Here is a 26,186-nt window from a genome sequence, read left to right as displayed (position 1 = left end):
GTCAATGACCACACACAGGTAAGACCACATTTGTAAAGTATTTTAAGGTGACAAAGGATAAGAGGCAGATTACTTTATGCCATTTCACTAGTGCTTTCACTGGATGCCTAATAAAAAGGCCTATGTCACTTTTCAGCACCTTTCCCCACTAGTTTCTAGTGATGTCCAAATCTAACAACAGGGTTTCACTTTATAGCAATCTACCTTTTGAGATATTTTCCATGAATTTAATATTTCTAACAGCAGAAAATGCCTGAATTAGATCAATATCTCAGCATTACTTAACAAATGCCAAACCAACCATAAGATTTCAGGTTTCATTTCTTGGGAAAAACACATTTCATCAAAGTTGTTCTCTCCAAGTAATGTTTTTGGAGTTTGACAATTATGGTTTTTTAAAAAATATTTAAGAGATTTATTTCATTTGCTATAATCAACTTCCACTAAAGACCTATCTGAATGCTGTATCTTGACATGTTTGACATGGAGTTGACTCTGAATTCTCCAAAGGCCAAGGCTATGCTAATGGAGCACAAATTCTGCCAGGTCCTCACAAGCTGGAAAAGCTTTAAATACAGTTCTGATGATGATAGTTCATGTGTCTGTTAGATGACAACCAACCCAATGAAGTTTAGTTGGCCAACTCTAGGGTGGCCAACAACTCTTAAGGACCATTTTAAGTTATAAAGGAGTTGCAATTGGTGTAAGTGGAAGAACACCCACACTAATGAAATCCCAGATCCCTGAAGTATCATTAAATAACTAATAGCCTAAATCCTTAAAAGTCTCCATTTTTTCAAGTGGAGAAAGCAAGGCAGCTCTACCACCTTCATATTCTCCTTTTTAAAATGTAAAATTTCTGGAAAGGATGTATCTACTATTACTATCTCTATTTTACATATGAAAAAACAAAGGGTCAAAAAGATTAAGCAACTTGCCCAAAGGAAATAAGTAATACCCAAGGATAAAGCTAAAGGAATTGGACATAGACCCTTTGACTCCATTCTGAAGGTCTTTTCTGTCTCTGTATCTTAGCCGGCTATTAGCTAAATACCAACTGACAAAAGTAAGATACAAGAAAGAGAAGACAGGATTGAGAGAGAAATAGGGTTAGCAAAGGGAGGGTTGAAGATTATCAAAAGCAAAATCCATCTACTTCAATAACTATGCCAAAGGTCACATCACTGAAAATTATCTTGCCTGTCACCTTTAGCACAAATCTCACAAACTGTATAAGTCTACAATAAAACTGGAATTTTCTACAGAAATCTCTAAAGAATGAACTAGGATTGACCAGAAGATCTGCAAGCTTTAAAAGGTTAGTTGTTTCACCAGTCATCATTGACAAGTTCAAATGTCATAGTGTAATGATGGGCAGGAAAGGTTGTCATTTTCTTTTTCCTATGGCTGAAGGGCAATTTCAGTAAAGAGGAAAATGTGATCAGAAAATGCCTCCAGCTCTACCATTCCCTACATAAGCTGCAATGGCAGTACCCCTTGTCTCAACTCCAAGACAGTATTTTATACTTAGCAATCAATAAAAAAAAATTTAAAAAAATAACAGCTAGTCAAATGAATGAGAAGAGACTTTAAGAAAATGAAAACTAGATCCTCATTTAATTGAGACAATATGGTATAAAGGACAGGGCTCCTTTACATTTGGATTGTAAATGGACAGGAAATCAGACAGTTACTAGTTGTATGACCCTAAGCAAGTTACTTAACCTCTCTGTGCCTTAGTTTCTTCATCTGAAAAATGAGAGGGTTGTAGGCTATAAAAGTCCCTTCTAGTTCTAAATCTATTATCTGGAAAAGGTTGGGGATAATAATTTAAATATTAATAGATTCAATTTCAAGTTCTTTCAACATGTTCATATGAAGTTTTCCTATCCCTACACTTTAATTCCTTTTCCAAGGCAAGACTGAAAAAGAACATTTTCCTAGCGAGGAAAATAATACATCTGCAAAATAAAATTCACACCAACAATCTAATGTTATTTATATGTGGCATCAGATATTAAGATTTACTTACCTCTGCTATTGCTGCACTTTCTTTATCACGAATAAATACTATTGGAGGAACATTTCTTAGGATTTGACGGGTAATCAAAAGATGCCTAAAAGGAACAGAAGGCCCCAAGAGTTACTCAGCTTTACCATGACATTTACTGAAGAGGTGTGATGATGTTAAAATAAAAACACATTATGACTTACAATCAGAGGCAAGTAGCTAGTTTAGAAATCTAACCTTCTAGAACTAAAATGTCAAGCTAAAAAGTCTCCTGCAGTCCACTGTGACATGAGAAAAAAGATTACAATGCAGAGTCATAATTACACTAGTTTTTGGTTTTTTTTTTTTAAATTAGGTCCCTTAAAGTATTTTTATAGCAAAAACTCATACCTTCTATAATATTTTAAGATTGTGAAAATGTTTTCTTTATAACAATTCTGAGGCATAATTAGTGCAAGTATTATCCTTATTTTACAGATGTAGAAACTCAGAGAGGTAAAGCAATTAACATAGAGCAAGGAAAATTCAAAGCCCATATTCAAAATGATGTCTAACTGCAGGTCAAGGGCTCTTTCTATTACATCATAATATTTTGAATACTGACTTGTATTAAGGAGGAAAGGAAACAAACAAGCAGTGCGCCAGGCACTGTGCTGAGTGCTTTACAAATATCTCATTTGAACCTCACAACAACCCTGGCAAGGTAGGTGCTATTATTATCCTCATTTTACAGCTGAGGAATCTTAAACAGAGGGCATTTGAGCCACCTGCCCAGGGTCACACATAGATAGTTTCTGAGGCAGGATTTGAGCTCAGGTCTACCTTACTCAAGCCCCAGCACCTCATCCCACTATGCCACCTAGCTGTTTAAAGTTCACAAGCTTTCTGATCAACTGTGCCTTTTAATTAGTATATTACCAAGTGAAAAATTTGTTGGCAATGATTCTGTAAAACTCAACTTAAAAACTCCATTATTCAAAATTAAGTGAATAATACAGAATTCACTAGATCACAGAATTTAGACCTAAAAGGGACCAGAAAAATAATTCAATTCCCTTATACAGATGAGGCCAAAAAAGTTTTATGACTTGCTTAAGGCTATGTAGTCTTCTTTAAGGCTCAACTCAAGTGACACATAATATTTATATAGCTTCAATGTGCCAGGCACTGTGCTAAACAGTTTAGAAATATTATCTCATTTGATTCTCACAACAATTCTAAGACTCATCCAGGATCACAGATATCCAGATATCCAGGATCTCCTGACTCCCTTAGCATTGTTAGTACTTTCTCCTTCAATTTTATTGAATTTATTTTTCCATTCATTTATTATTCTACCCCAGGAAAATATAAATTCAAGAGCAGGGACTGCTTTAAATGCTGTCTTTGTATCCTCAGTGCCTAGTATTTAATAAGCACTTAGTATATAGTAGGTGTTTAATAAATATTTGTTGAATAAATAGCTGAGCTGGTATCTGAACGTAGGCATTCTGATACCTATCTGATTATTAGTAATCAAATGAGATAATACATGTAAACTGCCGTGCAAACCTTCAAGTGCTATATAAATGTTAGCTAATATTACATAAAGGTAGTATATGGCATAGTATATAGAAAGCAGACCTCAGAACCAGGAAGACATGAATTCAAGTCCTGCTTCTAAGACATACTGGCTATGCGACCCTGGGCAAGTCACTTACCCTCTCAATGCTCCAGGAAACTTTCTAAGACTATAAGGTTGCAGAAAAGGTGTCAACTTGCATTTGTAGAGGGATTTTCTTCATCTGAGAGCTCCCTATACCACAAGTTACCATTCCCTATCCTGTTATTATTATACATAATTTGAAAATACTTTTGCTGTTGTTTAGTCATTTTTCAGTCATGTCTGACTCTTCACTAGCCCGTTTAGGGTTTTCTTGGCAAAGATACTGGAGGAGTTTGCCATTCTCTTCTCCGGCTCATTTTACAGATGAGGAAAGGGTTAAGTTAATTTCCCAGGATTACAGCTAGTAAGTATCTGAGACTGGATTTTAACTCAGGAAGATAGTCTTTCTGATTCCAGGACTGGCACTCTATCCACTGTGCTACCTACATGCCTTCTTTAAGAATACTGCCAAGCATTATATCTGATATATAATTTTTTCATATAATACAGGTTTAGCTTTCATAAAAAAGATTATGATGATAATATTTAAATTTGTAGTGAGAATACATATGTAAAAATAGGAATTCCTTAGTGCTTAAAGATATAATACAGTCTTTACTATAAAATAAAATCTCAAATATTCAAAAGCTTGAGGAGAGGAACATTTTCTTTAAATACTTTTACTTAAACCTTTTGTCCTTACAACAGTCAACTACCCCCACTCTAGACTAAATCTTCACTAGTGACAACTAAGAAACAACCAAAAACATTTAATACACTGACCACATCTTGTAACTCTTGCAATATTCTATTCTACAGGTTTCTTGGTTCTGTATGTACTGAGGTATGCATTCACCTAGATTTTCAAAGGTTAATTAACAAGCTCACTTTTTAGGGATCATTTAATTTACTTTATTGCAGTCACTACATACACTGTTCTCTTGATTGTACTTATTTCATCATCCACCAGTTCATAAAATATTTCCATGTTTCTCTGAATTCACCATATTCATCATTTTTTATTGCTCAATGATATTCCATTAGATCCACATAACACAGTTTTTCAGCCATTCTTCAAACAGGAGGCAACCACTTTATTTTGAGTTTTTGCTACCATAAAGAGTGCTGCTGTGAATATTTTGGAATATATTGGACCTTGTTTTCTACCATTGACTTCCTTAAAGTATATGTCCAATGGCAGAATTGCTGGGTCAAAGGAATAGAATATTCTCAAAGTTAGTAAGATAAATTACGTTACTGAAAATCTTTCTAAAATATTAATTAGGTAAACAAGACCGTGAAACAACTTAACAGAATAGCCTTGTGTTCCATAAGTCCAGAATCACAAACTACTACGGTAAGAACTCCATATTTGACAAGAATTGGTAAGAAAACTAGAGAGCTGTCTGGCAGAAATGAGATTTAGTGCAACATCTTACACCATGTGAAATAATAGTTCCAAAAGGAGGTAAGACCTAAATATAAATCATATCATACAAAAAAATGAGTAAAGTATTTTGTACTGCCCCAGAAGAAAAATTCTCAAAGCATGAAAGTAATCAAAAGATAAAATAATTTTATTACATAATTTTTTTTAAAGTTTGCATTAAAAAAATAAGAAACTGAAATGGGAAAAAAAAGTTTGCTAAAACTATCTCTGAAAAAAGTCTGACATTCAAGATATATAAGGAAGTGATACCAACATATAATTGCTAATAATAGCTAACATTTATATAGAGCTTTAAAGTTTGCAATGTACTTTACACAAATCACCTTGAGACTCAACAAACTTGAGCTATTACGGTAGGAGCTATTATGATCTCTATTTTACAGACAAGGAAACTGAGGTTAAGAAAGCAAGTCCAGTATCAGGTTGCCTTCTATAGAAGAAGGGCTATTCCCTACTAGGTAAGTGGCCAAATGATAGGATCAGAAATTCAATCTAGCAACAATCATATGAAAGAATGATCCAAATCACTAATAAGAAAAATCAAAACCACTCTGAACTTTTACTTCACAACCATAATGAGCAAAGATGATAAAAGATGAAAATGTTAAACAATATTGGTGCTGTGGACAGACAGGCTCATTAATGCACTGAGGTGGAACTGTGACTTGGTCTAGCCATTGTGGAAAATGATGTGGAATTATGCCAGAAAAATCCCTATTTGTTCTCTTTGATTCAGCAATACCAGCACATACTCCAAGGTAAAAGAGAAGGAAAGATCACAAATACACAAAAATATTTACAGTAGCACTTTTTATAATAGCAACCAAACAAAATAGGGACCAAAGTGAGAAGGGCAGAACAAATTGTGTTGTGAGAAATGACAAACAGGAATCAATAAACAAATATCAAAATATTTATTATTTACTATATGTAAGACATTATTTACAGTATTTACTTATTGTTGTAAGTAATGTAAATACTGTAATGTGCAAGGCACTGTGTTGGGTTCCAGGGATACAAGCACAAAGAATGAAACTATCTCTACTCTTAAGATGGTTACATTTTAACAGAGGAAGGAGACAACATGAAAATATATACAACATAAACATAAAGTTAATAGATATAAGTATGTACAAAGTAGTATGGGAGAGAGAAAAGGGGATCAGGAAAGGTTTCTGATAGAAGACAATGCTTAAGCTGTATCTTCAAGGAAGAAGGCAACTCTATGAAGGGATGGTAAGGAGAGAGTGTATTTCAGGCATGGAGGATGATTCCTGCACAGACAGGGAAATGGAAGATGAAGTCTTATGTGTGAGGAACAGAGAGGTCAGCTTAGCTGAATTAGAGCGCAATAGAGGGAGATTAGAAAGACAGGTCAACGTCAGATAGTCTAGGTCGTTAAAAGCCAACTAGAGAAGTTCTAGGGGAAACCATTAGAGTTAATTGAGTAAGGGAGTCCCGTGACCAGATCTGTGCTTAAAGAAATCACTATGTAGTATGCAGGATGGACTGGAGGAATGAGACAGGTGAAGGAGGGAAAACAACTAGGGGGTTGTTGAAATAATACAACGAAGAAGTGAAGAGGGCCTAAATTAGGGTGGTCATTATGTAAGCAGAGAGAAGAGGCTGCATATGAGATATTGTAGAGATAGAAAAATGGGAAGATTTGGCGACTGAGGCATCCAGGATAATATTGAGGTGATAAACCTAGGCGAGCAGATGGTGGTACCTTAGTCAGATATGATGAAGTTTGCAAGAGAAGGTGGGATAAGGTAAAAGATGCTCTGTTCAGTTTTGGATGGTTTATCAGGGGTGAGGAACCTGCAGCTTCAAGGCCACATGTGGCCTCAAGGCCGCGGGTTCCCCACCCCTGGTTTAAGTTTTAACATGTCTCCGATCCAATGATGGAGGACCTTTTGAACTGTGCAGGGTGAAGTAAGCAGGATCAGATGAATAATTTACCCAATTATCACAACAATCCAAAAGAAAACACTACTGAACCAATTGTGATTTCAAAGTCTGCTTTGCTCCTCTTACCAGAGGTGGTAGAATATAGCTACAGAATAAGGTATATATTTTCAGACATGACCAATGCGTTGATGTTGTTTAGGTCACAGCTATATGGTCTAATGGTTTTCCCTACTTTCTTCCATTTAAGCCTGAAATCTGCAATAAGAAACTCATGATCTATGCTACAGTCAGCTCTAGGTCTTGTTTAAACTGACTGTATAGAGCTTCTCTGCCTTCAGCTGCATATATAATCAATAGTATATAATCAATCAGATTTCTATGTTGACCATCTGGTGATGTCCATGGGTAGAGTCGGTTTTGGAGTGTTGTAAAAGAGTGTTTGTTTTGACCAGTGAATTATCTTGACAAAACTGCCTTGTTTCATTTTGTCCGCTAAGGCCAAACTTGCCTGTTATTCCAATTCTCTTTTGATTTCCTACTTTAGCATTTTAATCCTCTATGATGAACAGGATGCTGTTTTTGTTGTTATTTCTAGAAGCTGTTGTAGGTCTTCATAGAACTTATCAACTTTGGCATCTTTGGCATCAGTGGTTAGAGAATAGATTTGTATTACTATGATGTTAAACAGTTTGCCTTGGATTTGAACAGATACCATTCAGTCACTTTTGAGACTACAGTCTAGTACTTCTTTTCTCACCCTTTTATTGACTATGAAGACTACTCCATTTCTTCTAAGGGATTTTTGCCCGAAGTAGTATATATAGTGACCATCTGAATTAAATTCACCCATTCCTGTCCATTTAAGTTCACTGACACCCAAGATGTCAATATTAAATCTTTCCATCTCCTGTTTGACCACATCCAGCTTCCTTAGTTCACAGATTTAACATTCCAGGTTCCTATGTGATACTGATCTTTACAGCGTTGGATTTTCCTTTCATCACCAGAAGCATTTGCAATTGAACTTCCTTTAGGCTTTGCCCCAGTCACTTCATTAGTACTGGAGCTATTTGTAGTTGTCCTCTATCTTCCCTAGAAAAGTATTAAATATCTTCTCATCTACCAATGTCATCTCTTTTATCATTTTATTACTGTCTATGGGTTTTTCTTGACAAAGATACTGGAGTGTTTTGCCAATTTCTTCTCCAATGGAAACCCTAAAAGATGAAGCTATTAAAGTGCTGCACCCAATATGCCTGCAAATTTGGAAAACACAACAGTGGCCACTGGATTGGAAAAGATCAATTTATTTTCCAATCTTAAAGAAGGGCAATCAATGCCAAGAAATGCTAAAATTACCATACAATTGTGCTCATTTCATGTGCCATGAAGGTTATGTTTAGGATTCTGCAAGCTATACTTCACTAATATGTGAACCAAAAATTACCAGAAGAGCAGGCTGGTTTTCAAAGAGGCAGAGGAACTAGAGACTAAATTGTCAACATTTGCTGGATTATAGAAAAAGCAAGGGAGTTCCAGAAAAACATCTACTTCTGCTTCACTGACTATGTTAAAGCCTTTGACTTCGTGGATCACAACAAAATATGCTAAGTCCTCAAAGAGATGGGAGTACCAGATCAACTTACTTGTCTCCTGAGGAACCTGAATGAGGGCCAAGAAGCAACAGTTAGAACTGAACATAGAACTGATTGGTTTAAAATCAGAAAAGGAATACGACAAGGCTGTATACTGTCAGTTTATTTATTCAACTTACATGTAGAGTACATCCTGTGAAATGCCAGGCTGGATGAACCAAAAGCCAGAATTAAGGTTGCCAGGAGATATACCAACCACCTCAGATATGCAGACAATACTAGATAGCAGAAAGTGAAGAGGAATTAAGAAGCCTCTTGATAAGGGAGAAAGAGGAGAGTGTAAAAGTCAGCTTGAAGCTAAACATAAAAACTAAGATCATGGCAAATGGTCCCATCACTTCCTGGCAAACAGAGGGAGGACAAATGAAAACAGTGTCAGATTTTATGTTCATGGGCTCAAAGATCATGGCATATAGTGATTGTAGCAATTAAAATGCTTGCTCCTTGGAAGGAAAGCTATAGCAAATCTGGACAGCATACTAAAAAGAGACATCACCTTGCCAACAAAAGTCCACAAAGCTATGGTTTTTACAGTAGCAGTGTATGGCTGTGAAAGTTGGACTATAAGGAAAGCTGAGTGCTGCAGAACTGACACTTTCAAATTGTGGTGCTGGAGAAGACTTGTGAGAGTCCCTTGAACAGCAAAGAGATCAAACCATTCAATACTTAAAGACATTGATTTAGATTATTCGTTGGAAGGTCAAATACTGCAGCTGAAGCTTAAATACTTTGGCCACATAATGAGAAGATGGGACTCACTGGAAAAGACCCTGATTTCGGGAAAGACTGAAGGCAAAAGGAGAAGAGGAAGGGAGAGGCTGGGATGGACAGAGTATGGTGGAAACAATAAACAAGAATTTGGACAGGCTTTGAAAGACAGTGGAGGACAAAAGGACCTTATGCACTATGGTCCATGAGGTCATGAAGACATAACTGAACAACAAAACAACAATGTGTTAATATGTATCATTTCATTTAGCTAAACTAAGTTATTGATTGTTATGCAGGAATGTTCTACTTGAGTCAATGGGAAGTGATAATACATCAAAAGATCATCAATAAAACATTTTAGAAAATATGGCTCTATATCCCTTCATTTATTTTTATAGAGAATATAATTTAACCTTTCTGGGATTTGTGTTTTGGGATCGCATAAAACCTTCAAAACCATCATTATACACACCAATTTTCATGGCATTTTAATACAGATAAAGAAGATTGGGCAAAAATATGTGCTTCCCTCTGGGCAGCTAAAAGCTGCAGAGGATAGAGTGCTGAGCCTGGAGGTAGGCAGAAGAAGTAGGTTAAAACTAGCCTCAGATACCTACTAGCTGTGTGACCCTGGGTAAGTCACTTAACCATGTTTGCCTCAGTTTCCTCAACTGTACAATGAGCTGGAGAAGGAAATGGCAAACCACCACACTATCTTTGCTAAGAAAACCCCAAAAAGGGTTACGAAGAGTCAGACACAATTGAAACAACTGAGGAACAACAGTGTGCTTATCCTAGGAAGTTGCCTATAAGTTACTTTTTAAAAAATTAAATTCTTTATATGAGCTTATGTCCTTGAAATTTGCTCCTTTCATCTAAAAGTACAGTGTAAAATAGGGAATTTTTGATTAACTGAAGTCTATAGTTAGTTGAGATGAACAAGACCCTATTTTATCTAAACTCTGTTTCTTCCTCAAATCAATAAAATGTTTAATTGAACTGAGTTTCAGTTAATGAGGCATTATTTGTGTACTTTTAGCCTGAGGAAAACAGAATCTTGCAAGCACTAAATAGAAAGTACTTTCTGTGAAATGCCAAAATATGCTATGAATTTCTTAGAAAACAACTCAACACTTTCCATAAAAGGGAATGTAATTAATAAGGGAAAATCTAAGAAAATTTAACTACAAATAAAACACTGGGATGTTGAGGGAAAGCTTTAGTACAGGATGAAAACTATAATATAGAATCATTTAGAAAGCAAAATGGTAGCACCTGAAACGTGAAGCACTCTTCTGTAAAACTGTTTCTATGTGATCATTCCGCTCAGCGGAGAGGGATGTCTTCCAGTACACACGACAGGCTGAGAAATCTGGGGCAAGAGACACCTGAAATACCATCATCCCACCCCCAACCAAAAAAAAAAATTATCAGGTTAATCAGGTATCGGTTCTCCGAAGCTTTGTGTATCCAAAAAATTCTTTCAGTGAATAAATGACAAAAACTAGTATGTAACTCTTCACAACTTAACAAACACCCCAACTCTTTGTGGCCAGTGCTTTATCCCCAGGGGTCCCACTCTCCTAGAGTGTAAACAATGCAATTATTGCTATAGGAGTGGGAAAGTAGAGTTGATGAAATATACAAAGCCTCAACATTTTACAGAACCTCAAGAATTGGAAGGGTCTCCAGAGCCCTTCTAGTCCAAGTTATTTCTGAACAAGAATCCCATTTACAACAGATCTGACAAGTAGTCAGACAAATGGTCTCCCCAGTAGAGAAAGTTCCTTGGGAGCAGGGACCACTCTGTTTTGGTCTATGTAGCCCCAGGGACACTCAGTACCTGGCACATAGTAAAAAACAATGTTTGTTAGTCTGGTCATCATTCAGAACCACATCTTCGCTATAATCAAAAAACTACAGAATTGGAAAGATACTAAGAAATCATCTAATACAGTCACTACTATGTTTCTACAAACCCCCTAATTACCTCCATATTTGGCTCCCATGACACTTAGTACACTCACCCCACTGGTACTCAACCTAGTAATAGGAAGAAAAGACCACCATGCAGACGTTTTATTTCCAGTGTTCTTCCTGATATGGGCGAATTCACTTTAAAAGGATGGTGGAAAATTGCTTTTATTGCTGTTTAGTCATTTTTGGTAGTGTCCAAATCTTTGTGACCCTTTCGGTTTTCTTGGGAAGACACTGGTGTGGTTTGCCATTTCCTTCTCCAGTTCATTTTACAGATGAGGAACTGAGGCAAACAGGGTTAAGTGACTTGCCTAGGGTCACACAAGTAGTAAGTGTCTGAGGATGGATTTGACCTCAGGTCTTCCTGCCTCCAGGTCTGTCATTCTACCCACTGTACCACCTAGCTGCACACAGGAAATAGTTTACTTGAGGTTAAAAAACAAAAACAAAAACAAAAACAATTGACCTACTCATCTCATCCTCACATCTTCTAGCAGTCTATCCTTCTATTTATGCATTTGCCTGCACCTGCACATTCTTATTTTACCTTTTAGCTTTTTTAAAATATTAAGTTTTAATACTACCCCCACAACCTACAACTACTCTTTGGGCATGAAATGGTAACTGTCAATGTGACAGGAGAGGACTCCTCATGCATAATCTACATGAGTCCTGAACCTTCCAATGGCACAATTCTTCAGAAACTGTGGCCATTATAATTTACCTTAGAAAACTCCACATTCAGATCATAGACATCTTGATTCACTTCAGAGGTAGAGATCAAGTCTGACAATGCTTGATAAAGAATGCCATCCAGGGCCCTTTTGCGTATACTATCTTCTTTCCTCGTCTTCTTTGAAGTATGTTTCATTAGATTTTCCCAGCTGGATGTATTGTGTGTCTTCAGAGAGTAAAATAACACATAGGTTAAAAATTACTAATACCTTGGTACATTCAACTCCAACAAAATTTAAAGGAAAGGATATCAAGAATTGTTCAGATGGCATCTAGCCACATCCATAAATGTAAATAGCCCACAAAAATCAGTCTCAGTTGTTTTGGCTTTTAGTGAGAAAATGCTAATTGTTTGTTTTACAGGTGACTTTTTTGGTATTAATATAGTAACCCTGTTACTAACCCTGTTAGAAGCATTTACCAACACTGTGTATTTACTTTCATATCTATATCTGTAAATCTAAATTCACTAGCAGTCCACATAGATTTTTGTGTGTGCAATGACTGCATTTGAGGTAGCTATAAATTGAATCAGTCACATTCCATTAATCTGTAAACAGACAAATTTCAGAAAACAGTGCTGGTAAATAATCCTGTGCTCTCAGCAAAAAGAGCAAATTTTCCTTTTCTTTTTGCTATCTGTAACAACTAACCCTACTTATATAAAGATACTCCTGTCTTATAAAAGAGGCAAGTGGGTAATATAGTGATGACTGGCAACCTTTTTGGAACCTTATTCTAATAAATACATCTTCTCTCCAACCCTGCAGAGGAATGAGAATGACATGCTTACAAATGTGTCCAGGCTTACCTAGCAAAAGATTCTAGGACTCAAATGTTACCAGCATCACACTTTACTTACTAGGTAAGGTCCCAGGGAAGGGCTTTCATACCAGAACTTCTTTCTGTGGGGAAAACAAAAAGATTACATTTGCTTTGATGGTAACTTGAAGAAAACAGTTATAACTATCTACCTAGACTCTTGAGGACACCACAGCTTTGTAACTAAAGCACTACACTTAGACATGACGTTACTAAGGATCTAATTAAAAACAATTTACAAAATAGTGGGTAGAGAAAATAAAGTCAATTCAAGTCTCAAGAATTTAAAATTTGTTCTGTTTAACTGTATAAAGGCAGAAAAAAATTCTCAAAAACCTCTCTTCCAAACTACCCAAAAGTATCTGGGTTGTATTCATAAACACTAAAAAAGTCAGTGGCATTAGTAGTTCTGTGGCAATCAAGTTTTTGGTGGTTTTTTTTTTTAAATGCAGCTACATACTTTTTTATCATTTTTAAAAGCCAAGTAAGAACCTAAAATATTCATGGCCATGTCTGAAACCTCATTATTAGGATCCATAGAATGTTACCTTTAAAATGAAAGGGATTTTTCACTTGATTCTATAAAACTATTCTCCATAAAAATGAATGGGCATAGTGTCCAGAAGTATCAATGCAAAAACAGTAAATATCTTGTTACCCTAGAGACAGTTTTACAGTTTTAACAATAACATAACTGCTACTTCTAAGAAGTTGGTACAGATTGGTAGGAGGAGCCATATTTCAGAGAGGAGACAACTCAAGACATTGATTTATCCCAAGCCACTCACTCACCCTAAAGTGGTTCCTACCCATCCCTCGTGCCAGTCCAGAGGCAGACATACTCAACTGTTCTCTTCTAGATACAAGGGCTTGATTTTCAACTTGACCAACCCGATAAACTTCCCACGTGCTGCATATACCATAAATGTTTTTAAGCACTTAGGTTTCCCCAAGCTATACAAATGCTCATTTGAAATCCCCAACAAATATATGTTGTTTAGAAACAACTAGTACATAATCTTTCTGTCCAATCAATTACACTTTGGATGACTTCAAGTACTAAGGACAGAATCTGTCTTCCTTCACACTGCTCCTTAAATGCTGAAACCTTAAAAGCAGAAATGCCATATTCTTGGGGGTAGGAAGGAGGAGTGAAAAGTTCCTAACCGGGTTAGCACAGGCCAAGGTTTTTATAACACACAGCAAAGATTCTCAACAGTTCTGGGGCTTTTTTACACTTTTAAAAATTGAGGACTCTCCCTCCAAAGAAATTTGTTTATATGGATTTTACATGTATTGATATTTACTGTAGTAGAAATTATATCATCTTAGTAAATTATGAAAATAATTCTGAACTCTTAGAGTGCCTGAAAGGGTGTCAGGATGCCTTCAGAGGTCCCCAGACCAGAAGTTGAGAACTACTGGTTTAAAGTATTAGGCTATTCTTTTATTAATCTCATATAATATAAAAGTCAGAGTTTAGAGTTAATACTAGAATCCCAGCACAGCTATAAATCACAGGTTAATGCGCCAATAGTGCCTACTGAAATTTTCCACTATAAACATTCAAACTTTTCCATTTTACAGAAATGTTCAAAATTCAATACTTCCCACATTATTACCCAGAATTTTACGACGTTTTCTTTTGACGACCTGATAAATCATCATCAGGAATACTCTTCATAAAATGACAGGGCTGGACAAGATGATCTCTAGAAGTCCTTTCCAGCTCTAAGACTCCATGGAACTTAAAGGGGTGGAGCCCTCACCCCCCAAGCCACCCTCTTGAGCATTTTTCTCTTCTTGTCCTAATACAATGTAAGCAAATAAGCTACCTGTTGTTCTATTGTTGGGGCTCAGTAAGTCAATATGGAAAGGGTACATAACACCTGCAATCAGAGACTCTTCGTTTCAACTTTGGTTTCTCTACCTACTACCTGTGGCACCCTAAGTTCCTCAACCTCCTCTGGGCCTCGGTTTTCCATCTGTAAAATGGGAAGAGGGAGTGGGTTGGACTAGATAGCCTCTAGGCTCGCTTGCAGCTCTAAACTGAAGAGCCTATGATTTGGGGGATCAAGCAGCCAGAAGCTGATGAGTCTCAAACTGTCAGTAGATGGAGCTCCACAGCAACTCCAACCCCAACAGTCCCTGGATGTCACATCTCCCCTTCGGAAAAAAGGGACAGCTAGCATTGACGGGACGCTTTAACGTTTGCAAAGCGCTTTACGTCGATTATCTCCCTCCATCGTAAGGCAGGCGCCGTTATTGTTACTACTATCAGTATTACCCCCATTTCATACATGAGTCCGTCGATAATCGACAAGCACTTTAGAGGTGCTGCAGGGAACTGAGGCTGCGGGAGAGGGAGGGACATGCCCAGGATCCGTCGGCCACGGGGGCTGACGGTGAGCGCTCCACCCACCGCACCACCGAGCTGCTTCCTTCCCCGTCCGAAGCCCATTTACTTGGTTTTCGAAGCAAATTTCTTGATCAAATTCTTATTGCCGCAGGCGACGGGAGACCCGTGCAGGCCCCGGCCCAGGGGCCGGCCCGGAAGGAGGCCGGGCACTGCGGGGTCGCCGCCTCCGCCGGCCTCAGGGCTCAGCCGCCGACTCCGGGCTCCGGCCGCCACGGCTCCGCTCCCCCTCCAAGCAGCCACTTCCGACTCCCTGCAGGAGAAGCAGCGGGATCGCCCCAACGCGACCCACATGGCTCCGACCGCCCCCGCAGGCTCCACAAACGCAAGAGCGCGCTAGAAACCCAGCCCAGGGCAGTCCCGGAAGTTCCGGCAGCGAGACGCCAGCTCCCCCACGCGGCGATTGGCCGCGACGAAGGTGGCCCCGCCCACCGCGCTGGTGACGTCACCGCCTTACGAAGGTGAGAGCGCCTCAGGGCTCGCGGAGCAAGAGGTGCCACCTGGTCACAAAGTGGTGATGTCACTCCTCCTACCTCCCAGGCCGCCTTCCCAAAAGCCCAAGGGCTTTTTTCCACCTTTAAAACCCCATTCCTCCACATTTTTAAGGAGAATCGGATTCCCAGGGTCATGATGTAAAGAAGAGAATATACCTAATGGAAAGACAGAACAAAAACTTTTATTCTACTAGGGGGCTGCAAAGTTGTTAAAAACAGGGATGGTGATGGCAAGCCCTTCATACCTTTGTGACATCTCGGTGTTGCGCCCCCTTTCCTCTGACACGGCCACCAACCCGGTGCACCATCTCATGCACCCTCTCATCTCACAAGTCTCTCTCCATCCATCCTTCACCCAGCTGTCAAATTGATCTTCCTAAAGCACGTGTCTGACAATGGTACATCCAATCACACATGCTCCACAAACTTTGATGGCTCCCTATTACCTCCCTGACCATGTTACATCCACCCACACAACTCCCGATTCACTTCAGTGGCTGACTGTTACCTCCAGGATCAAATACAAAATTTGTTTAGCTTTTAAAGCACTTCATAACCTGGACCTCTCCCACCTTCCCAGTCTTTTTATACCTTACACCCTTTGCCCACCTCAAACTCAGTGATACTAGCCTTCTGTATATTCCCTGCACAGAACACTCCATCTTCCAACTCCTACTCAGAGTATTTTGTTGGCTGTCCCCCATGTTTGAAACACAGCCTCCTTACCTCCCTCTGGTTTCCCTGGCTTTCTTCAAATCTCAATTACACTCCACCTTCTGCAAAAAGCCTTCTGTCTTCCAATCTAACCTTAGTCAGAACTTCCCTCTGTTGATTATCCTTGAAGTCAACCTTTTGTGTGCCAGAGTCACACACCGCAGGTTACAGACAGGCAGGTCAGGAATCAGATAGCAGTTTAATTTCAAAGTGAGAGAAAGGCTTGCAAACTAGGACATGTGCCAGAGTTCTACCCCTAGTGTGTGTGTATGTGTGCATGTTGGGGTGGGGGTGAGGGGCAGTTCTGAGGCAGTGTGGGGAGATCTCAATACTTATACCAATGGCTGGAAAGTGAGCTATATAGCCCTGACAATGAGGGATAACAGCAACAATGTGACAAGTTTGATTCATAGCAGGACTTCATGTCTGGAATATGGGCACTACAGGTGCTTGTCCAAGAGACCTCAGAGACCCCCTAATGCTGGTGTGAAATAATTCTGGGATTTTGCTGGGCCTGATATAAGCCACAAAGGATTGTTGTTATGCCAAGCTCAGGGCTTATGCCTTAGCTCTGGAAAACAGGGTGTCTCCTAAAATCTTGACATTTCCCCCTTTTGGTCAAAGGGGGTGATGGGTCTGAAAGAACCCCTACCCTAATAAACAATAAAGGAGAGTCAGATATAAGCCAAGATGCCACAAGAGGCCATTTGGGTCAGGACAAGATATTGCCCAGAGGGTTAGTTCCTTGAGGGGACCTATGGCAGAAGTGTGTCCCAGGTATCATTGCTAGCCATTGTTTGCTTATAAGCAGAAAGAGAGGAGGGCCAAGAATGTAGGGGGAGAAAATGCCAACACATGCTTGAATCAGGGCCTTGGTGATTGGGAACATAACCAAAAGAAAGAGGAAAACACTAGGACAGTGTACTCAGCCCTCATCCAAAATCATGGGACAGCTATCTCATCTGGATGGTGGCTGCTTCTTGGTCTGCACTAGAGGAAGCTTGAGGTTCCTGGAGGGTTTTTGCCATCCATTTAGGAGCAGGAACTTTCTTCAGATGATTCAGGAGTCCACACCCACAAATTTGGCAGCTGTAGGAGTAGTCAGAAGAACCTGGTAGGGGATCTCAGACACAATGACTGATCGATCAGTACATGGCCAGTTTTCAAATAAGAAAACTCTTTGCATGAATCTTTGGATCTGAATTTCTGGTCAGCATAACATAAGTCCTTAGTTAAGAGTCTCTAAACAATGCGTAGAGATGATCCAGTTTCCCAGCCACACAGGGCTAGGTTCAAACAATGCAATAACATTTTTCTCATAATTCCCATAAGAGCATAATTACTTTAAGTCAGGTACAGATCAGACTACTTGGCTCACAAAGGACTACTTTTAAGAAAGGATATTTACATGTCACCAAGATATCCAAGAAAACTTAAACATAAGCATCTTAAAACAAAAGACTAAAGCAGTACAATTTATCACCAATATTAACTGACATCAAGTCTCCTTGTATCCTAGTAACCTATTCTAAATATCCATTTAATCAGCACATTTTGAGTCCCAGATGTCTCATGTAGTTTTCTGGTCCCTAAATATCTTTTCTTGGACAATAAGCTTATTCTCAGGGCTCTGCTTTTTTGGTTCCAAATCTAGAGGTTTCTAGATAATTCTGACTTAATATAATTTAGTACAATCACTTAAATTTGCTTCTCCAATTTTGAAACTTCAGAGAATTTCAGTTTATATAACATTTGTTGTTTCTATTCTTACCTAAATCCTGTACCTGATATAGAATTTTTAAAAAAAAATTTTATAAGCTACTTTTCTGTTTCTTAGCCAGCATACCAGATAGTTTTGATAATTACTGCCTTATAATATAGTTTAAGATCTGATACTACTAAACCTCCTTCCTTTACATATGTATTTTTTTAGTTCCTTTGCTACTGTTGACTTTTTGTTCTTCATTTTTATTATATTGGTCCTGCCTACCCATGAATAATTTATATTTCTCCAATTATTTAAATCTTCTATAGTTCCTGGGTTTTTTTTGGCAGATGTACTTCAGGTATTTTATACTGTCTAGAGTTATTTTAAATGGAGCATCTCTTATCTCTTCTTGAAGGGTTTTGTTTGTCATATTGTCTGCAAAAAGAGATAGTTTTATTACCTCATTCCCTATTTTTATTATTTCTTTCTCTTCTCTTATTGCTATTGCTAAGATTTCCAACACAATATTGAATAATATTGGTGACAGTGGGCATCCTTGTTTCACACCTGATATTACTAGAAAGGCTTCTAGCTTATCCCCATTACAAATGATACTGACTGATGGTTTTATAGAAACATGATTTTTATCAATTTAAGGAAAAAACAATTTATATCTATACTTTCAAATGTTTTTAATACAGTTATGTTAATAGTTTTCCTTATGTTACACCATCCTTGCATGCCTGGTATAAATCCCATTTGGTCATAATGTATATGTGTAATCTTTTTGCATCCATATTCATTAATGAAATTGGTCAATAATTTATTTTCTCTGTTTTTACTCTTCCTGGTTTTAGGAATCCGAATTATATTTGCTACATAAAAGGAGTTTGGTAGGATCCCTTCTTCACCTATTATTCCAAATAAATTATTTAATATTGGAATTAGTTGATCTTTAAGTGTTTGATGGAATTCACTTGTAAATTTGTCTGGTCCTAATGCTTTTTCTTAGGAAGCTCATTTAAGATCTGTTCTTCTGCCTTTAAAATTATCAGATACTATAAAAATGGGAAAATAATTTCACTTTCTTTACCATTATCAATACAATTTATGTGTAAAATCCTTAATTAATAAATCCTTAATCCAATTTTGAGAACTTATTACTAAAACATACTCAAAGCCTGAATTTCCATCATAAATTTTGGAAGCCAGTCATACACATTTGTATACAGTTCTTAGAGAAAAAGTCTACTCCTGTTGCTTTCTCAAAATTTATTATTCCATTTACTTTGAAAACATTATATCATTTTCCCCTTAGGAGAATATCATCCCTACATTATAATTTGACTACAAATATAGGTTAAAATTGTAAGATATTCATATTTTCCTCCTATTATAGTAACTCAGAGATGTTCCAATATCAATCATTTATTTAATAGATTTAGTATAGTACTTACACAACTTCTTGATTGTAGAAATTTGCTATAAAAGGAAAAAGAGGGACATAGTTATAATTGTCATATATCATAACAGGAGGCCATTATGGGAGACACATGAAGGGATGAATGGAAGTTTACTTTATTTACTGTTAGCTATTGGAAAAAAAAAATGAAAATCTATGAGCTTTTAATCTCACTAAGACAGGCACTTACAGATATAAAGTATAAAAAGTAAAAATAAGCCTTTGTGATCTGTCAGGTTTCCATCATTATGAACTTTCCACCCAAATAAATCATTTAAGATGTACTTCAACAGGAAGGCCACTGACAGTAGCCAGAATGCTTTCAACCGTATTTCCTATTACTAAATGCAGACTTTGATGAGTTGTGTTTCCAACATAAGGTGTCAAAGTAACATTCTTTAACAAAGAATGAGATTTAAAACACAAATGCGTTGAAAAAATTATTCAGGTTTCACTGATTACTTTTAAAATTATTATACTAAAGTTTCTTTTTTGTTACATTTATAGGAATATAAATATTTGTAGGAGATTAAAAAAGAATACAAAAAAATTCCATTTGATTCATGGAGGAATAGAATCTTAGAACCAGACAAGACCTTAAAGATTCTCTAGTCTGATATTCTCATTTTGCAGATGAGGGAACTAGAAGCCCAGAATAAGGATATACAATGAATTAGTGGCAGAGCCATTGCCAGAACCCAGGACTAGTAGGAGTAAAGAGATACTGAGACCAAAAAAGTGTGAGAAACCCTGATCTAGTCCAATATCCTCATTTTACAGATGAGGAAGCTAGGTAGTCAACCTGGAAAGAGAAGACTGGATAGAGACACAAAATCCGACTTCAAACATTTGAAGAATATGTAGACAGTGTGATAGCTTTGCTTTGTTTTGCTTAAAATGGTGGACCTAGGACTTCTATGTAGAAGTGACGTGAAGTTTTCTTACATTGAATCAAAATCTAACTAGTAGAAAATTTCAGTAATGGAAGGGAATGCCTGATGGGGGTACCAAACAATCTGTCACTGTAGGTATTCAAACACAGGCCATGTGAATAACTCTCAGCGATTTTATAAGAAGAATTCTATATTGGGTGGGAGAATAGATTAGAAGACCTCTAAAACTCTGTAATTCTATGACCTTGACATCAGCCAAAGAAAACCTTTGTCCTCAAACAAAGACTTGGAACTTTGCTTCTATTTTTATCTAAATAAAAATGTGCAAGATCAGTTCTTTACCTTGGCAGGGGTTCGGGGTAAGTCACATCCAGCCCTGCAGCTTTAATAATCCCAGTTTAAAGAGCTTCAACTAGGGCATCTTGATTAACCATTTGGTAAGAATCAATGTGACAGTATTTTTGTCACTATCACAATTAAACAGTATACAATAGAAAAGTAATTTTCATATTCAAACTATTTCAACAACTTCTTTAAAACTGCACAGTTACCCTGGTTCTCATTGTTCAAATGACCAAAATATACGAATATCAAATCACGTGAAATCAAGTGATGGCAATGTAAAATCAAAAATGGAGCCTAGAAAACATTAGGTATGGCCAAATCACTTTTTTTTCAGTGCAAAGGAATACTTTTTTATAATTTAAGAGAAACTTAACAAAGCTGAGGTGAGAGGAAGGCTATTCGAGTAAAAGGAAGATCAGTCTAAGAAATGACGGACTTGGGTTTTGATTCAGTTTCTCAACTTGCTAGCTTTGTGACAATGAACAAGTCATTTAATTTCTGGGTCTTCAGTTTCCTTATCAACAAAATCAGGTAAATAACCATAAATAAACTCACTTTACAGGATTGTTGGGAAGATAAAATGAGATAGATTTAGAGCTGGAGGGACAGATCTCAAAGGTCAGAGAGTACAACCACCTCATTTTACAGATATGAAATTGAAGGCCAAAGAGGTTAAGTGACTTGCCCAGAGTCACACAACCAGGAAGTGTCTGAGACAGGATTTAAACCCAGGTCTTGCTGACTCCAAGTCCACTAGGTTATGAAGCCTCTGATTTCATTTCAGGTTAAAAATTACATGCCCATGTCCCCTCAAGCAGTGGTTAAGCTGAGAAAGAAACTTTTCTCCTTTATACTCAGAATCTTCACAGAATTGCAGAAAGGTTTATGATGCTTTTTCTAAATATCAATCAATATTCAGTAAATTCCTAACTCTAGAACTTAGAGTAAACTAACTTAGTGTGATGCTCTCCTAAGGATATTTTCTTTCTTTCTTTCTTTTTTTTGGGGGGCAATTGGGGTTAAGTGACTTGCTCAGGTCACACAGCTAGTAAGTGTCATGTGTTTGTTCTGAGGCTGCATTTGAACTCAAGTCTTCCTGACATCAGGGCCGGTGCTCTACCCACTGCACTATGTACCTGGCCCCAGAATACTTTATTTTTGAAAAAAGATTCCTGAATACTGTTCTTTTGTTAGTTGTCATATTAATCTCTAGAACAGGAATTATCTACTTGTCGAGAGTTTAGTGCCACTGCTATCAAAGGACAAACCTTGGTGCTTTAATGCATCTGCCTTGGGGATTAGGATCCCCAGGATGGTCACCCTAGCACTAGGGGGAAATACTGATATATCCTGTAGAATGGCAATGCTGCATGTAAATATGAATTCTTACTTTTCTGAAGCACTTTTAGCTCTATTACATAAAACCCATAAGTTATAAATCCCAGACATTATCTTTATTTTATATACACAAAGGAATTAAGGCACAAGGATTACACAAGGCCATAGTTAATTAGTAATAAAGCCATTTGTAGAACTCTGGCACCTAAACTCCACTATCTGCTCTTTGATCATCAGTAAATTATTAATGACATATGCAATCCACTCATTTCAGTCAGGTCATTTCAGTATCAGAGGAATTTCATCACTCTGTACAAAAATCTGTTATAGTTCTCAAGTTTTATAAATTCTATGTTCAATTCAATGACTTACTTTTGAGTGAAAAAGGGATAACTACTATGTGCAGATACTTAAATTAGGCATTATAAATATGTTAAGGAAGAAAAATAGAAAGACTTTATGAGAAAATAATCATAAAATATAAAATGAATTGAACTTAAAAAGTACCCAATGTGTTACTGTTCTTTCCCACAGAAGGCATGATAAAATTTGAATTAATAACATTTTTGTTCTTCCTGACTTATAAACTTGGGTTAAAAAGATATTCACAAAAGGTAAAGAACACTTGGATTTAGAAGGTAAATTTAAACTCCCTTGTTTACCAATCTGTGTTATTCTTTAAACCATTAGACCTGCAAAAAAAGTAAGTTGATTTTGTTGATGTTCAGTCATTCAGTTGTATCCAACACTTCATGACACCAGGCCTTTCTGTCCTTCACCATCTCTCAAAGTCTGTCCAAGTTCATGTTCATTATTTCCATCATACTGTTTATCCATCTCATCCTCTGCCATCCCTTTTTTCCTTTTGCCTTCAATCTTTCCCAACATCAGGATTTTTTCCAATAAGTCCTATCTTCTCATTAGGTGGCCAAAATATTTAACCTTCCAATGAAGTTGATAGAGAATGTCAATTGTGTGGGATTTATTGCTGTGTCTTTTCAGTGAAAGGTGAAAATACCGGTTTGGTAGGCGTGTACTCTAGTATTCATTACCTCTGCCAATGTTTATAAGAGTAGCAGTAGGTTTCATTAGTCCTAGTTCCCTCTTTCCAATCAATTTATGAGTCTGAGGTGTCAAAGAGGGGGGATCAGCAATATAAAGTGTGATTGCTGCAGCAAACACAGTAATAGGCCCCAATTGCCTGTTCCTCTTCCATCTTCCTGCCAGAGTAAACCAAGAAAAAATGAGTTTCCTGATCAAAAATAGCCCAAGATGCCCAAAGAAACTTCTAGAGACCAAGAACAAAATCCAGGAAAAAGGCAGTGAAGAAAAACCTAAAACAAGGCAAAATAATTCAGACATATTATTTAGGTGAAGAGCAGTCAATTAAATTTAAATTGGATTTTAAAAAGCTTGGAAGCTGTGTGGTATAGAAGAAAAAGCATTGAATTTAGAGTTAGGAAAACCTGTGTTCAAATACTAGCTCCAATTGGTGTCTTGTAAATCACAGGGACTTTAAAAATAAAAAAGATGGGAGAGAGAGAAAACAGCCTATGTATACTCACCAAGATAGATATTATAGTTATAGTTAGAGCAACAGTTCTCAAAGTGTGGCCTGTAGAAATTGTGAGATTCCCAACACCCTTTCGGAGGGGTCCACAAAGTCAAAACTATTTTCACAAGACATTATTTGCCTATTAAAATACTCCTCTCTTTTTACAACTACTTATCTGGAGGGGAAACTGGATGGGTAAAGACGGATGGAAGTAACGCTGTATAATAAGAAGATATACTTTTGAGGGAAAATTCAGGAATTGGAATGGGGAAGGAAAGAAGAAAAGCATAATGGAGAACATCTGACTGAAGGTCTATGGAGGGAGAAACAGAAGGAATGGTATCATTACCCTGTGACATGGCAGGGAATGCAATCATGGGTTTCATTTAAAGAGGTTTAGCTTCAGTTAAGTTGACAAGTTCATTTTCTGGAAGTTTTATCTGCGATTCCCATGGTGATACAGAATCTTCATTCTCAAATGCTTTGGCTCACTGAGCAACCTTATAGCCAATCTTGCCCATACCTGTGATGCCCAGAATAGATCTGGTCACTTCTTGTTGACCAATTGATAGAAAAATACTTAGTGTCAGATGAAACAACTACCTCATTTGCTAAAAGTCCAAGATGCAAAAGTGAACCATGAAACTGTCTCCACAAACAATTCTATCATGTTTTTAAGACAAAGAAATGAAGGAACAAATTGTGATTTACGTCTTGCTTTACAATCTCTGATAAAATGAGTCGTTCTGAGAAGTCTTGTCCTGGAACACACATGACTCATTCATTTCTCCATGAAATAGAACAAAAGCTTCAGCAAGAAATAAACCATAACATATGGGTACAAGTATTAGTTTTCTTCATAGTATAAACCAGAATATCCTGGAGGGTCACATTGTAACATTTATTTTAAACTAGCAATCTTCAGTCACAATAAGGCTGGGGTTCTTAACCTTTTTAATTTAGATAATTATATTTCAATAGAACTGGTTTCCTTTGCAATCCTATGTATTTTAATTCATTCATTTAAAAACATTATTCTGAAAAGGGTTCTATAAACGTTGCCAGATTATGAAAGAAATTCACGACCAAAAAAAAAGTTAACCTGTGCTTTACAGCGAGGTTGTTGTAAACATACAAAAAGATATAGTTTTTACCCCTATTCAACATTCCAATGTGGGAAGATGAAAGGTGTCTTCTACTAATACTTTACCTAACATCAGAATATGTCCAGATGTGCTTGGGAACACTATTCACGTGCCCAGGATACCTTTGGCTCAATTATCACATGTATTCCTCAGTTGCTTTCCAAACTACTAGCATCTACTTAACTCCTGGAAGCATTCTGTAATGGTTTGGAAATTATTTGGACAAAAATATTTTAAAATGTATTCACTGTTCTGCAAAAATGAAAAAAATATTAAGAACCACCACTACCTTACAATATAAGAAACTTTACAATTAACCAATCACCTTCAAATATATTTTCTCATCTGATCTTTAAAGCAACCTTATGAGGTAGACAAGATAGGTAAGTAATATTTATTATTCCCAATTTAGAAATGAAGAAGGTGAAACTAAGAAAAGCTTTAGTGCCTCACTTAAGATTACATAGCTGATAAGTGACAAAACTGGAACTAAGTTCTATAACATCTGGTTGTCATCTTGCATTACATCATATTGATTCTACATAAATAAGTGAAATGCATAAGGGAAAAATGTCTGATGCCAAATAATAAAATATATTCATGCATATTTGTTTAAAATAGGTCATATCAGGTTCTGGTGAAATTCTTCTCTTATTCTGAATAATATAAATCCCTAACTTAAAATGGAAAACATTATCTAAGAATCAGGACAACTTGAAAAGCCCTATTTTCACTAATAAAGGCTGCAATTATGAATCATCATGAAATTAAATGACCTAAAAGGATCTTCTAGTATTCTCCAGGTTGATGCCAGAAAGAAGGTCATTCCCCTATCTACAATGCTCTTAGGAACAGCATGTGGGGTGTTGGCCAATTTCACGCCAAAGCTAGCAATTGGGTTCAGGTGTAGATGATCCAGATCTGCTCCTGAGTTTACAAAAATCAAAAAGAAAGCATTCAAGTACCAGGCAGCCATAGCAGGATCACACAATATTTAGCAGTTACCACAAATTCTGGAGAGAAAAGCATGGAATATGATATTTCAAAAGGGAGAAACTAACCACTTACAATTGAGAATAACCTATTTGGCCAGACTGAGTATATTTCTATGGAGAAAAATGAAGCTTTAATGGAATAGAACATGTCTAAGATTCCTAATGAAAAGACTGAAGCTAAATAGAATCTTTGAAATGAAAATT

General features: G+C 37.1%; 1 protein-coding gene and 1 pseudogene across 2 annotated transcripts in view; both read right to left on the bottom strand.

The window, feature by feature from the left end:
* The window catches only part of RBFA (ribosome binding factor A), a 28,413-nt gene extending 12,741 nt beyond the window's left edge, over positions 1 to 15,672 (bottom strand). Inside the window, exons 1-5 of one of the 2 annotated variants that reach the window (XM_027852306.1) lie at positions 15,383 to 15,672; positions 12,958 to 13,000; positions 12,085 to 12,261; positions 10,659 to 10,771; positions 2,033 to 2,117 (exon numbers count right to left, since the gene is read on the bottom strand). In XM_027852306.1, the coding sequence (XP_027708107.1) occupies positions 2,033 to 2,117; positions 10,659 to 10,771; positions 12,085 to 12,261; positions 12,958 to 13,000; positions 15,383 to 15,627 (663 nt within the window). In that variant the 5' untranslated portion in view covers positions 15,628 to 15,672. Of the gene's footprint in view, positions 1 to 2,032; positions 2,118 to 10,658; positions 10,772 to 12,084; positions 12,262 to 12,957; positions 13,001 to 15,204; positions 15,231 to 15,382 lie in introns of those variants that run through there. The other variant, XM_027852307.1, reaches the window with a different exon arrangement.
* Positions 15,673 to 17,494: 1,822 nt separating this feature from the next.
* Positions 17,495 to 25,963, bottom strand: LOC114036016 (annotated as a pseudogene).
* Positions 25,964 to 26,186: the final 223 nt, after the last annotated feature.

Source organism: Vombatus ursinus, unplaced genomic scaffold, assembly GCF_900497805.2.
Source record: "Vombatus ursinus unplaced genomic scaffold, bare-nosed wombat genome assembly UNPS02009573.1, whole genome shotgun sequence".
NCBI classification, from domain to species: Eukaryota; Metazoa; Chordata; class Mammalia; order Diprotodontia; family Vombatidae; genus Vombatus; species Vombatus ursinus.
Note: the sequence above shows the minus strand (reverse complement) of the source record. Positions and strands in the feature narration are given on the sequence as shown.